The 15,000-nt window shown below is 36.5% G+C and overlaps 2 protein-coding genes across 2 annotated transcripts in view; both read right to left on the bottom strand.

The window, feature by feature from the left end:
* Window positions 1–5,112: 5,112 nt before the first annotated feature.
* LOC137632073 (acyl-CoA synthetase short-chain family member 3, mitochondrial) lies at window positions 5,113–7,682 on the bottom strand. The gene has a single exon (XM_068364054.1). The coding sequence runs from the start codon at window positions 7,552–7,554 to the stop codon at window positions 5,503–5,505; it is 2,052 nt and encodes a 683-aa protein (XP_068220155.1). The 5' UTR covers window positions 7,555–7,682; the 3' UTR covers window positions 5,113–5,502.
* A 2,101-nt stretch (window positions 7,683–9,783) lies between these two features.
* LOC137631849 (facilitated trehalose transporter Tret1-like) overlaps window positions 9,784–15,000 on the bottom strand; it is an 8,914-nt gene continuing 3,697 nt past the window's right edge. The window contains exons 4-8 of the mRNA XM_068363857.1: window positions 14,232–14,382; window positions 13,247–13,409; window positions 11,537–12,280; window positions 10,692–10,827; window positions 9,784–10,022 (exon numbers count right to left, since the gene is read on the bottom strand). Of these exons, the coding sequence (XP_068219958.1) occupies window positions 9,840–10,022; window positions 10,692–10,827; window positions 11,537–12,280; window positions 13,247–13,409; window positions 14,232–14,382 (1,377 nt within the window). The 3' untranslated portion in view covers window positions 9,784–9,839. The remainder of the gene's footprint in view (window positions 10,023–10,691; window positions 10,828–11,536; window positions 12,281–13,246; window positions 13,410–14,231; window positions 14,383–15,000) is intronic.

Here is a 15,000-nt window from a genome sequence, read left to right as displayed (position 1 = left end):
GAGACGACTGGCGAAATCAAACCGAGGCCCTTTGCTTCAATAGGTGTAGGAGGAGATCATGGTGATGAAAGAAAGAAGAAGAACAAAAAATCATTTTCAAATTAGACCAACTTATATCAGACGGACATATGCAGACGATGCTTTCTCTCTCTCTCTCTGGCTGCCCACCTCCCTCACAAGGCATGGAAGAAGAGAGAGAAAACGTCCTAATGCCGCTAATGGTGAACAGAGGTTCATAAAATCAATTGTAGTTGTCGGTTCTCTCGCCTGAATTGACGATATCTTTGAGAGCATTATTAATATGTTCATGATATTTATACTAAAGAATAAATAATAATTCTGGAACTATTATGTTTCAGGAAACATTATGTGATGATAAACGTTTCATGGAACATATTCATACTTTTGTAGCAAGAGAATTTACATTTTTAATCATTATATTTTCAGTAACTTCTATTTTCGATGTTGATTTTAGTACGTATGTATTGTTTCAAGGGATTTTTAATTTGTTGATAATAACTGTTTAATCCTAAGAAATATATAACATACAGCTAGTGGCAGGAGAGAAGCCTTCAGGTCGATTCGAAGCGAGAGCCTGATGAAAAGTTGCTAAAATTATCACTCATTTTCTTTAAAAAAAATTATCTTCTTCCAAAGTAAAAAAACGACACTTTTATCAAAATATGTACGACAAGAATTACGGCAAACGATAAAGAATACGTCTGTAATACTAAATAAATTAATAAGAAGAAAATTAAAAAGCCCTCGGGACCTCTTTCGACCACCGTACGACACAGGGGGCCGGATAAACAGGCTGCCCGGACATCTAGCCAACAGGATATCATAAGACATCAGGTACCAGTGAGTTATCTCCGTGCTGCAAATATTGATTATATACGTTATATTTCCTTTATATTTAATCATTACTGATATATACAAATAGATATGTATATAACTGTGTCTTTTGGGCTTATAGTAATCATAAATATCTAGTATATTCATTGTTCAATCAGATGACCTTGAAATATGATTAAGTATCCCCTAAATAAAGAGGATGTTTATTACCGTTTTCTTTAAAGGCCACATTACAGAAAACGGATTATATACGACGTCACACTATTCATTTAACGTTTATTTAGTAAAACGAAGGATTACGTTGTATGAAAATCTTATTTCTTATTAATTTCGAATTAATTCGTTATACTATAGCCGTTCAGTATGAATATTATGAATAATCACCTTATATTATATGAAATGTGAATAGTTTAAGGGGATAACGGTAGCTTGAAACACGAAAAGATATGAGACTAGGTTAACATAACGGACAATTTGATAGTATAAATGACTATTATATTCTAATTAAGCGTATTTTGAGTACTATAATAATATGGGAGTATTGCTTTTTAGATTTCAAAGAGATTTACTTCGCTTTGCAGCATGCAAACTAAACGTAAATTGTCGAGTGGAATTGGATTAAAAAGAATTTTCAGTTTGCATAGTTTTCTTTCATTTTGTTTAGCCCACAAGCCGAATACTTTCTTAACGATTCCCAAGTTAGGGAATCGAAAATATAGATTTTCACATCGTGCTTCGATTTTGGTGAGATAAATATTTCTTAGAAAGAATAAACTACTTATTCCTGGTTTACGTTTCATGTTAGGTTCGAACTTTATAGGCCTACACGTCTGGTCTCTTGAGATTCGAGTTTCTGATTCATCTGCTTTGACTAGCCCGGACAGCATTTTGGGGCCTATAGCACGCAAAATATTGATTTGAAATCACTGGAGTCTTTATCTTTATCTTTCCATTAACTAAGGGTTATCGTTAAATAATTATGTTCTTTATCATATCCATTATCTAAGGGCAGAGGTGTGTTTGCTCCAATCAATCTTTTAACTCCATTATAAATTGGTATCCACGGAAGTTCAGTCAGCTAGAAATGGATTGCATTTATGAGAGAGAGAGAGAGAGAGAGGAGAGAGAGAGAGAGAGAGAGAGAGAGAGAGAGAGAGAGAGAGAGAGAGAGAGAGAGAGAGAGAGAGTTTTCAGGCATCCTGACATCGAAGCTCATTGACACGGGTATCGTTTATTATATTACAGAATAAAAAGGCAGAGAGAGAGAGAGAGAGAGAGAGAGAGAGAGAGAGAGAGAGAGAGAGAGAGAGAGAGAGAGAGAGAGAGAGAGAGAGATAGCACGTCTCCTTTTCTCTCAGCTGTTTAACATGCATTACATACAAAAGTTACAATTTATTTCCAATATATTTATCTCCTTTACATTCCTGGATAGTTGTGAACTTCCCCACCCACACCATTCATAAAACACCTGGGTATTGTTTTATGAATGAATGACGTAATCGGTTGAATGGAATACTTACTATAGTATAGTTGGTGTAAATGTGTCTGGAAGGCTTTTTAGCATCCATGCATATTGAAGGAAAAAAAGGAAATAGATAATATTGTGATATTAAACGTTTTCATACATTGAATAGCAGCTGAATACCTTTTTCCTCTTGGTAAGGGTAGTAGAGACTCTTTAGCTATGTTAAGCTCTTTTAAGACACATTCCAAAATCCAACCATTGTTCTCTAGTCTTGGGTAGTGCCATAGCTTCTGTACCATTGTATTTCACTGTCTTGGGTTAGAGTTCTCTTGCTTGAGGGTACACTATTCCATCTCATCTTTTTTCCCTTTGTTTTGTTAAGTTTTTATAGCTTATATGGGAGATATGTATTTCAATGTTGTTACTGTTCTTAAAATATTTTATTTTTCCTTGTTTCCTTTCCTCACAGGGATATTTTCCCTGTTGGAGCCCTTGAGCTTATAGCATCCTGCTTTTTTCCAACTAGGGTTGTAGCATAGCAAGTAATAATGATAATAATAATAATAATCCTATGAAAGTTTAAAAAGGACATATAGAGTCTTTCACATTATTTTTTTTCCCTTGTTGGAGACCTTGGGCTTATAGCATCTTGCTTTTCCAACTGAGGTTTTAGCTTAGCTAGTAGTTCATAATAGTCCTTATATGAAAGATTTATTTTAATACTGTTACTGTTCTTAAACATTTTATCTTAATTGTTAAATACTTTTCTTGTAGTTTATTTACTTCCTTTTCTCACTGGGCTATTTTCTCTGTTGGAGCCCTTGGGCTTATAGCATCTTGCTTTTCCAACTGAGGTCGTAGCTTAGCTAATAACAACAACAACAACAACAACAACAACAACAACAACAACAACAACAACAACAACAATATAGTCGCAAATGTACAAAGCTGAAATCGTGATAAATAGGCTTTTGCTAGACTAAACACATGGTCCAATTTTCATTTTCAAGAATACCATCTCTTAAAAACTTTAATTCTAATAAGGACAACATAACAAAGCCATATAAGCCCTAAGCTTTATTAGTTGCAAAAATATAATTATCATTCATATCATAAATCATATTTCCTTTTCAACAATGAAAAGACTAGGTCTATATGCATGACATAAAACAGTATGAACAAACAACCTATTGAAAGTAGTTAATCCTGGATGCGGTACGAGGTCAATTAAATACAAAAATTTAAGTTGTAGCAAAATGAAAAGCAATTACAAAAATTTAAGTTATTTAGCAAAATGAAAATTCTTCCATTTATCAGTGGTGATAATAGATTAACTTCTCTTAACTTGTTTAAATACATGAGCTTAAAACTCAAATAAACTGGTATAGTTAAAGACCAAATGAGACAAAAAAAATAATGACATTAAAACCAGTTTTATAAGCTGTTTTATCATTAAACCACGATTTTAAATAAGTCACAATATTCATTGTAATAAATTAACTTCCCTTACCTTGTTTAAATACATGAGCTTAAACTCAAATACTGGTATAGTTAAAGACTAAATGAGACTAAAAAATAATGACATTTAAACCAGTTTTATAAGCTGTTTTATCATTAAACCACGATTTTAAATAAGTCACCATATTCATTGTAATAAATTAACTTCCCTCAACTTGTTTAAATATATGAGCTTAAAACTCAAATGCTGGTATAATTAAAGACCAAATGAGAAAAAAAAAAATGACATATTAAAACCAGTTTTATAAGCTGTTTTATCATTAACCCACGATTTTAAATAAGTCACCATATCCATTGATATTTAAGGGCTATATAAACCTTTGTATTAAAATGAAAAGAAAAATAGCCTTTGTGTTAAAACGAAAAGAAAAATAGCCTTTGTATTAAAATGAAAAGAAAATTATCCTTTGTGTTAAAATGAAAAGAAAAATAGCCTTTGTATTAAAATGAAAAGAAAAATAGCCTTTGTATTAAAATGAAAAGAAAAATAGCCTTTGTATTAAAATGAAAAGAAAAATAGCCTTTGTATTAAAATGAAAAGAAAAATAGCCTTTGTATTAAAATGAAAAGAAAAATAGCCTTTGTATTAAAATGAAAAGAAAAATAGCCTTTGTATTAAAATGAAAAGAAAAATAGCCTTTGTATTAAAATGAAAAGAAAAATAGCCTTTGTGTTAAAACGAAAAGCAAACAGCTTCTTGGAGCCAATCAAGTTTATTAGTTGAGGAACCTTTGTATATCTAACAGTTAGTTGTTTAAATAGATGTGTTTTATAAAAACAGTTTTCTTCTATTATAGAATGAAACACTTGACTGATAAATCACTCCATATCAGTAATGACTGGCAGTCGATTAGAAAATTGTCAAAACAGAATTTCTTATCCAATGAATTATGGGTTTTTATAACAAAATTTTACATCAATACAAATAGATATCTTTATGCATATGAGATCCCTTTCTTCTTTCAATTGTAAATATGAATATAATCACAATTTACAGGTCAATAAAGTTAATGTTTTATCTGCTAAAGTTTTTGAGTTATTTTAACCCAAGCTGGTATCTTTTATCTATAACAAGGTAGCTTCCTTGAAAGCTTGCTCCTTGACACGTGCACACAGTTGAAATAACAGTTCCTAGTGAAGAGTTTATTGGTATTCAACATAAATACCAATAAACTCTTCACTAGCAACTGTTATTTCAACTGTGTGTGCACGTGTCAAGGAGCATGCCTTACTTCAAGGTAGCTACCTTGTTATAAATAAAAGATACCAGCTTGTGTTAAAATAACTCAAAAACTTTAGCAGATAAAACATTAAATTTACTTTACTCATCATATAGTTTAATCAATTTACACCATCACATTTCAAAGTTCTTCTTTTTAGCATGTTTTAATTTTCAAAATGAAGCTTTTATCACAGTTTAAATTTATCAAAACAGTTTAAATTTATCAACCACATAGCCAGACACCAGCAAGGTTATACACATCACATTTCAAACTGTTTATCACATTTGTATTTTCAAAATGAACCTTTTCCTCATTATAAATTAAATTTAAGAAAACAGTTTAAATTTCATAACCACATAGCCACACACCAGCATGTACATACACTTATATTCATTGGGAATGGAGAGCTTTGAATTTTTTTATATATAAAAAACTATATTTTCATGGAATCACTGGATTCGGAGCTTCTAAACCATACCCACATCGTTTTAGAGCATCCATAATATCAACGTAAACTGAAGGGTCTTCGATTGTAGGAGAAATCTTGATGCTCTTGTTTCTGGCCAAATCCGCAATACTCTTTCTGGCCGTTTTACCAGACCTTGTTCTGGGCAGACCTTTCACTCTGGCAGATAGCCGGAAAGCTGCCACCGGGCCAATGACTTTTCTGACAACAGCTATAAGTTCTTTCACAACTTCTTCTTCTGACCTGTCAAATCCATTTCTGACAACAAAGAGAGCTAGGGGGATTTCTCCCTTCATGGTATCAGGCACACCAATGACCGCAGCGTCGATGACATCTGGATGTTCGAGAACTGCTTCTTCCAGGGACAATGTGCTCAGGCGATGTCCCGCCACATTTATCACATCATCATCGCGGGACAACACTGATATATAACCCTCAGAGTCTTTAACACCAGCATCCATTGTGTCGTAATACCCTGGATATTCCTGAAAGTAGCTGTTGACAAATCGTTCGGGAGAATTATACAGTGTACTCATACAACCGGGGGGCAGAGGGAGACGCGATACGATGCGCCCTAGCTCACCAGGGCCGGCTTCTTTTCTGTCCGGGGTTAAAACCTTAATATCAAATCCTACGAAAGGCTTTCCTGTGGCATTTCTGGGTGGATTTAAAGACATGCCCATTCCCACTGCATTAGCCGTAATGGCATAGCCAGTTTCTGTCTGCCACCAATTGTCTAGAACAGGAGTTTTGAAATTTTCCTCTGTCCATATTCTTGTTTCATGATCAAGTGGTTCCCCAGCAACAAAAAAGTATTTTAATGAAGAAATGTCATATTTTTTGCCTTCTAGAACTTCAGGGTCTTCGCGGATGATCGCTCTAAGGGCCGTTGGAGCTGTGAACATCCCTTTAACCCCGTGGTCACGAATAACCCTGAAAAACTGGCCTGCGTCTGGCGTCCCAACCGGCTTTCCCTCGTACATGACAGTCGTGTTGCCATTAAGCAGCGGGGAATAACAAATGTACGAGTGACCGACAATCCAGCCGAGGTCAGATGCTGCCCACCAAACATCCCCTGGATCCATGCCATAAATTGTCTTCATGGTCCAAGGAAGAACCGCTGCATGCCCACCGCTAGGTCGCACTATACCCTTGGGCTGCCCTGTGGTACCTGATGTGTACAGAACATAGCACGGGTCATTAGAGTCTACGGGCACAGGATCGTGTCGAGGCGACATCGCCACTAGGTCTTGCCAGGTCACATCCCGTCCCGGAATGATCGGAGCTTCCTCGAAGTCTAGCCTTTGATAGATCACACAATTCTTTGGTTTATGGCTGGATATATTGATGGCCTCATCAACCATTGGTTTATAGCGCACTAGACGAGAAGGTTCTATACCACACGATGCACTAATGATCACTTTTGGTTCCAAGTGGGCTATTCGAGTAGCCAGTTCCCTAGCTGCGAAGCCCCCAAACACTACGCTGTGAATGGCACCCAGGCGGACCACTGCCAGCATGGAAATCACCGCTTCTGGAATCATGGGCATATATATGAGTACCCTGTCCCCATAGCCCACCCCGAGCTTAGATAACCCCCCGGCTAAACGGGACACTTCTTCCTGCAACTCGCTGTAAGTAATCGTTTTCATGGAGTTGGTTATGGGCGAATCATGAATAATAGCTAGCTGCTCGCCCCTCCCTGCCTTCACATGCCGATCAACCGCATTGTAGCAGGTATTCAATTGACCGCCAATGAACCACTTCGTAAAGGGTTCGTTTGAATTATCCAGAACTCGGTTATAAGGACGGAACCATTCGATGCCTTGAGCCACTTCGTCCCAGAAGATCTCCGGTTCCTGAATAGAGCGATTGAATAATTCAGCGTAACTGCCTTCAGGAACTGGCTTTTTCGTCGAGCCATCGACACTAGTAGCGTAACTCCATTTAGTGATATTTTTCAGTTCGTTTTTAGCCTTCAGGCAGCTGTCAGTAAATTTACGTAATCCAAGTCGGTAAAGGGCCATCTTAATAAACTATTACTGGGTTAACAAATGCGTTATCACTCTCAAATCAAATACGAAACTTGTATTTTAACACAGACCGGATTCGTAACTTATAGCAACGGGAGGCTAATCTGTCTATCTTCCCATACTACAGCTGATTCACGCTGCCGTAGCTTACAGCCAATTGATCGTACAGAATTAATAAATTGAAAACGATTATTAATGGATATATATCATTTCCATATACATATTTTATCAATTAATCAATGTTAATATGTATTTTATGGAATATTTTATCCTTAGGATATTCATTGTAATAACTTGTTTATAGAATCGTACGTCTGGCAGATAATATTACACCGCGACCAGCAACAAGTGGTTGAATAGTGAAGCTGTGATACCAGCTTTAATTCATTCATCCCAAGGCCGATCTGTGCTTGAGTTTGTTCGTGAGTTTGTTGTTCAAGGCCAGTGTTGGAAGGCTGATACAACTGAAATGAAGAATAAGTCGAAAACATGGATTTTAATAATTATGTAATCTCTCTCTCTCTCTCTCTCTCTCTCTCTCTCTCTCTCTCTCTCTCTCTCTGGAAGAGCATAAGATATCGATTTAGGATTCATCGATTTTAATGTATATTCAAATCTGCTAGTGACGCACACACGCGCGCGCACACGCACATACACACACACACACACACATATATATATATATATATATATACATACAGTATATATATATATATATATACATACAGTATATATATATATATATATATACTGTATATATATATATATATATATATCTATCATCTCTTCCTACTCCTATTGACGCAAAGGGCCTCAGTTAGATTTTTCCAGTCATCTCTATCTTGAGATTTTAAATCAATACTTCTCCATTCGTCCTCTCCTACTCCACGCTTCATAGTCCTCAGCCATGTAGGTCTGTGTCTTCCAACTCTTCTAGTGCCTTGTGGAGCCCAGTTGAAAGTTTGTTGAAGAAATCTCTTGATGAGTGCGAAGAGCATGCCCTAACCAGCTCCATCTACCCCTCATCATGATCTCATCCACATATGGCACTCGAATAATCTCTCTTATAGTTTTATTTCTAATCCTGTCCTGCCATTTGACTCCCAATATCCTTCTGAAGGTTTTGTTCTCAAATCTAATAAATCTATTGGATATTGTTTCATTGTCATACCATGACTCATGTCCATACAGTAACACTGATCTCACTAAACTGATATATAGTCTGATTTTTATATGTAATTTCAGGCGATCCGATTTCAAAATCTTACTTAAGCTAGCCATTGTCTGATTTGCTTTTTTTCAATCTTTCATTAAACTCCAATTCTAAAGACCCTGTATTAGATATCATAGTTCCTAAATATTTAAAGGATTCTACCTCATTAATCCTTTCTCCCTCCAATGATATTTCATCTTCCATTGCATATTCCGTTCTCATCATCTCTGTCGTTATTTTATCTATCTTGAGCCCAATCTCCTGAGATATTTCATGGATGGTTATATGTTTCTTATTCTTTGCCCCTGTGGAGATTTCATTAATAATTCTATGAACAATGAGGAAAGGAGATCAGAAAATAAACTACAAAAGAAGTTTAAAAACAATAATATTAATATAAGTTTTACATATATAAACCAAAAATACTTCAAAATAACAAGAAGAGGAATAAGATAGAATAGTATGCCCGAGTATACCCTCAAGCAAGAGAACTCTAACCCAAGATAGTGGAAGAACATGGTACAGAGGCTATGGCACTACCAAAGACTAGGGAAGAAAGGTTTGATATTGGATGTTTTTCTCCTAGAAGAGCTGCTTATCATAGCCAAAGATTCTTTTCTACCCTTGTCAAGAGTGAAGTAGCCACTGAACAAGTTCAGATCAGTAATTAACCAATTGAACGAAGAAGAATTGTTAGGTAATCTAAGTGTTCTCGGGTGTATGAGGAAAGGGGAGAATATGTAAAGAATAGGCCAGACTATTCTGTGTACGTGTAGGCAGTAGTTAACCCATTGAACGAAGAAGAATTGGGTAATCTAAGTGTTCTCGGGTGTATGAGGAAAGGGGAGAATGTGTAAAGAATAGGCCAGACTATTCTGTGTACGTGTAGGCTAAGGAGAAACGAATCATAACCAGAGAGAAGGTTCCAATGTAGTACTATCTAGCCAGTCCAAGGACCCAATCACTCTCAGAACAAGGTGTGCTATGGTTTCCTATGTCCAATAACTCTCAGAACGAGGTGTCCCACGGACTCCTACATCCAAAGTGATATTCTTCACCAGCAACTTCATCCAATGACCTCCCCTTTCGTCTCTGTTACAATGAAGAACGTGTAGACGATGCCCAGGGCAGCGAAGGAAGCGTAACTCCAGTAGAGGCCGGCTGGTGTCAGTAGATCCTGTAGGGGACTGTAGGCTTGCATAGAGGCAAAGCTGAAAAAGTTGCCCACCGAGTTGCAGATGCTCATGACCTGAAGGACGTGGATAGGAAGCTGTTATTATTTCTGTAGTTAAACTTTGATTTAACTTTGCTTTTAGATTTTGCTTGGGAACTTTTGTTTCTATTATTATTATTATTATTATTATTATTGTTATTATTATTTCGTTTTAGTTCTATTATTGTTATTATTATTATTATTATTATTATTATTATTATCATTACTATTATTATTATTATTATTATTTCGTTTTAGTTCTATTGTTATTATTATTATTGTTATTATTATTATTATTATTATTATTATTATTATTATTATTATTATTATTATTATTATTATTATTTCGTTTTAGTTCTATCATCTTTATTATTATTATTATTATTATTATTATTATTATTATTATTATTATTATTATTATTATTTCGTTTTAGTTCTATTATTATTATTATTATTATTATTATTATTATTATTATTATTATTATTATTATTATTATTATTAGCTAAGCTACAACCCTAGTTCGAAAAGCAGATTGCTATAAGGCCAGGGGCTCCACCAAGGAAAAATAGCCCAGTGAAGAAAGGAAATAAGAAGATAAACAAACTACAAAAGAAGTAATGAATAATCAATATAAAATATTCCAAGAACAGTAACAACATTAAAATACGCTTTCGAGGCTTTTTCAAAATATCTATTATAATTACCTGGGAACGTATATGTGTAGGGAAATATTCCACAGAGAGAAGCCATGGAATTGGGCCAATTCCAAGACTGATGGCGAAGGCAGCTGTCATGAGACACACAGTGGGCACCCAGTTCCAGGACATTCCTGTAAGGTAACTGGGGGTCGACCGCAAATGCTTTCAGTTAAATACTGTTAGATAGTCAATTGAGCATCTGGATTATGATCGTTTTATAGTATGCTCTAGATTTCATGATATAGTTACTGATAGAAAATATATAGTCAATTGTTTGAGGTCCAAAGCAAATGCTTTCAGTTAAATACTGTTAGAGAATCAATTGAGCATCTGGATTATGTTCGTTTTATAGTATGCTCTAGATTTCATAATGTATTTGCTAAAGTAACTTGAGGTCGAAAACAAAGGATTGTTAGTAAATAATGTTAAATAATCAATTGAGCATCTGGGTTATGTTCGTTTTATTGTATGCTTTAAATTGCATGATGTATTTACTAAGAGAAAATATATTGTCAATTGCTTGAGGTCCAAAGCAAATGCTTTTGGTTTAATTTGTCTGTAAATACTGTTAAATTGTCAATTGAGCATCTGAATTATCTTTGTTTTATCATATTTTCTAGATTTCATAATATATTTACTTATAGAAAATGTTAAACAGTCAATTGAGCATTTAAATATGCTCTATATTTCATGTTATATTTGCTAACGGGAAATGTTAAATAATTATCTCAGCATATGAATTATCTGCGTTTTATAGTATTACTATATTTCACGATATATTTACTAATATAGAATTATTGTTCTTATGAACTGAAAGATGTACGAAAGAACTTGAAACTTTTCAACCTTACCTGACATCATCTTGCACTGAAGTGATGTTCACCTCCATGTCCAATAAAACAACATCAACTTCCGTTGAATAGATGAACGTATACGCCCCCAAGACCGCGTAAGCAACCATAACTAAGACCAACGACAGCATGAGACATTTCCGACGTCCGATCTTATCCGATATAAGCGCCTGGGTGACATTGCCACTCACCAGCAGAACGAAAACTAGAATGGTGCTCACATCTTTCTCCAGTGCCAATCCAGAACTCTGGAGCATGCGCAGAGCATTGGCCTTGATGACCTCCGTGCTGCAGAAATTCGAGATGAGGAACAGCCCGAAGATCACCAGGCATCGCTTGAAAACAGCTCTCGTGAACACCCCAGAACAGGCGCTGCGCAAATCACTATCAGAGTTCTTCTCCTTGAGCTGTTTGATTTCATCGTTCAGATTGACATGGCGACCTCTCAGGTGGCCGAGCAACTGGCGTGCCTTCTCTTCTCTGTGGTGCACAACTAGGTACGTAGGACTCTCCGGTAGTAGGGGCACCACAAGCATGCCATAGAACACCAGGTGACACAGGCAGATCAGGGCTACGTAATACCACGGGAAGATCATTCCCAGCGCTATGACAGTGATCCCACCGAGGCCTTTCATCACTTCGGTTGTTAATCCAGCTGCTCCCCGTATGGAGGTATCGGATATTTCCACTAAGTACGTTCGAACGGATGCTCCCAAGAGTGCAAACGACAGACCTGTGATGAATCTGCAAAGAAAAGATTTTCAAACTTGATTTCGAAGGAGAAATCATGTTTAAAAGTTCAAAGGTCACTCATGAATAGCAAAGGCAATGGTCAGTGAAATTTCTCCTGACGGGACAATAGAGACTGACCATATATACATATGAACAGCACCCCAGCTAGCACCAGGGAGGGTCAGGCAATGGCTGATGATGGTTCAGCAGGTAGACCTGTAGGTTCCCCAATACTACCATCCTAAGCTCAAAGCTAGGACCAAGGAGGGTCAGGCAATGGCTGCTGAGGACTCAGCAGGTAGACCTGTAGGCTTCCTAATATCCCCATCCAAAGCTCAAAGCCATGACCAGGGAGGGCCAGGCAATGGCTGATGATGGTTCAGCAGGTAGACCTGTAGGCTCCCGAGTAACCCCATCCTAAGCTCAAAGCTGGGACCAGGGAGAGCCAGGCAATGGCTGCTGATGACTCAGCAGGTAGACCTGTAGGCTCCCCAATAACCCCATTCTAAGCTTAAAGCTAGGACCAGGGAGGGCCAGGCAATGGCTGCTGATGACTCAGTAGGTAGACCTGTAGGCTTCCCAGTAACCCCATTCTAAGCTTAAAGCTAGGACCAGGGAGGGCCAGGCAATGGTTCCTGATGACTTAGCAAGTAGACCTGTAGGCTCACCAATAACCCCATCCTTAGATCACAAGGATGGTTAGTTTGCAGTCATTGCAAGAAACTATTGAGCTTGAGCGAGACTCGAACCCCATTCTAGCAGATTACGAGGCAGGGACTTTCTCAATAGGCCACAACAACCCACAACCCTCAAACAAATAGAATACTGCTATTCCCTTTTTGGGATTTGCAGTTCACAACGCTACACTCATAATTCTTTACTTTCCACTTTCTGTTTCCCTTTATTGTAGCAGCAGCAGCTTGTAGATATCGTATTATTTAGATAGCATGCCTGACTGCTGTACTCCTCTCGACTTACCTTCCGGTGAGGATCATCGTAGAATTTATAGCCAGAAAGATAAGCGTCCAGCCTATGACTCCAGGCGCAGCCACTAGCATCATAGACATCTTCCTTCCTAGACGGGCTACGACCCAGCCGCTGAAGACAAATCCAGGCAGTGTAGCGATGAACTGCACACTTCCTGAAATGTTGTTATTGTTGTTATTAAATGTATTTTAATGTTGTTACTGTTCTTAAGATGTTTTATATTTATTACTTCTCATCTTATCTTGTTTCTCTTCATCTTGTTTTTGTTAGTTTTTATAGTTGATATAGGAAATGTTTATTTGTAGGTTGTTGCTGTTCTTAAAATATTTTATTTTTCCTTGCTTGCTTTCCTCACTGGGCTGTTTTCCCTGTTGGAGCACTGGGCTTATAACATCCTGCTTTTCCAACTAGGGTTGTAGCTTAGCAAGTAATAATAATAATAATAATAATAATAATAATAATAATAATTTTAATTTGTTTTCATGTTTCCTTTCATCTCTAGGCTATTTTTCCCTGTTGGAGACCTTAAGCTTAAAACACAAACACACACACACACACATAAATATATATATATATATATATATATACATCTAGGATGTATATATATATATATATACATACATATATATATATATATATATATATTACTAGCTAAGTTATACCCCTAGTTGGAATAGCAGGATGCTATAAGACCAAAGGCTCCAACAGGGAAAAATAGCCCAGCGAAGAAAGGAAATAAGGGCATAAATAAATTATATAAGAAGTAACGAATAAAGAATATAAAATATCTTAAGATCAGGAACAATAAAGAATATAAAATACCTTAAGATCAGTAACAACATTAAAATATATCTGGCCTATATGAACAATGAATAGAGACTTATGTCAGCCTGTTTAATATAAAATATTCCGTTGCCATTAAAAGAAAATAAAAGATTACGAAAGTTTCAAATCCAAAAAAAGGAAAATACTAAACCTGCCATATCGATTTCCCAATCCTCCATATGAATTTCATCGCCAAAGAGCGTCGTGTTGCACGTCTGGAGGTCCGAGGCAAGGAGGTTAGGCCATACGAGGCTCATGCCGAGATTAAAGTGGCCCACAGTGGCCGCGAAGAACATGCAGATCTGAAATGTGAAAATCGTGGCTATCGGTAAACATTTTTACCGTCTCATTGTGGTTAGAATTTAATGAGAAGACTTGTGATTTGTATGTTATACAGATCTCTCTCTCTCTCTCTCTCTCTCTCTCTCTCTCTCTCTTCCTCTCTCTCCAATGGTGGCTCCTTGATTTCGTGATTCATTTCTTAGAAAAATAAGAAGAGAGAGATCAGTTTTGTATGTTATACAGATATCTCTCTCTCTCTCTCTCTCTCTCTCTCTCTCTCTCTCTCAATGGTGGCTCCTTCATTTCGTAATTCATATCTTAGAAAAGTAAGAAGAGATCAGTTTTGTATGTTATACAGATCTCTCTCTCTCTCTCTCTCTCTCTCTCTCTCTCTCTCTCTCTCTCTCTCTCTCTCTCTCTCTCTCTCTCTCTCCAGTGGTGGCTCCTTGATTTCGTGATTTATTTCCTAGAAAAATAAAAACAGCTCAGTAATGTGTAAGTTATACATCTCTCTCTCTCTCTCTCTCTCTCTCTCTCTCTCTCTCCAATGGTGGCTCCTTGATTTCGTTATTCATTTCTTAGAAAAGTAAGAACAGCTCAGTAATGTGTAAGTTATACATCTCTCTCTCTCTCTCTCT

This window comes from Palaemon carinicauda, chromosome 40 (assembly GCF_036898095.1).
Source record: "Palaemon carinicauda isolate YSFRI2023 chromosome 40, ASM3689809v2, whole genome shotgun sequence".
Classification (NCBI taxonomy): Eukaryota; Metazoa; Arthropoda; class Malacostraca; order Decapoda; family Palaemonidae; genus Palaemon; species Palaemon carinicauda.
This window is presented reverse-complemented; position numbering and strand designations above follow the sequence as displayed.

What these genes read in the sequence shown, in the direction of transcription:
- LOC137632073 (XM_068364054.1), bottom strand. Translation starts at nt 7,554, where the DNA reads ATGGCCCTTTACCGACTTGGATTACGTAAATTTACTGACAGCTGCCTG.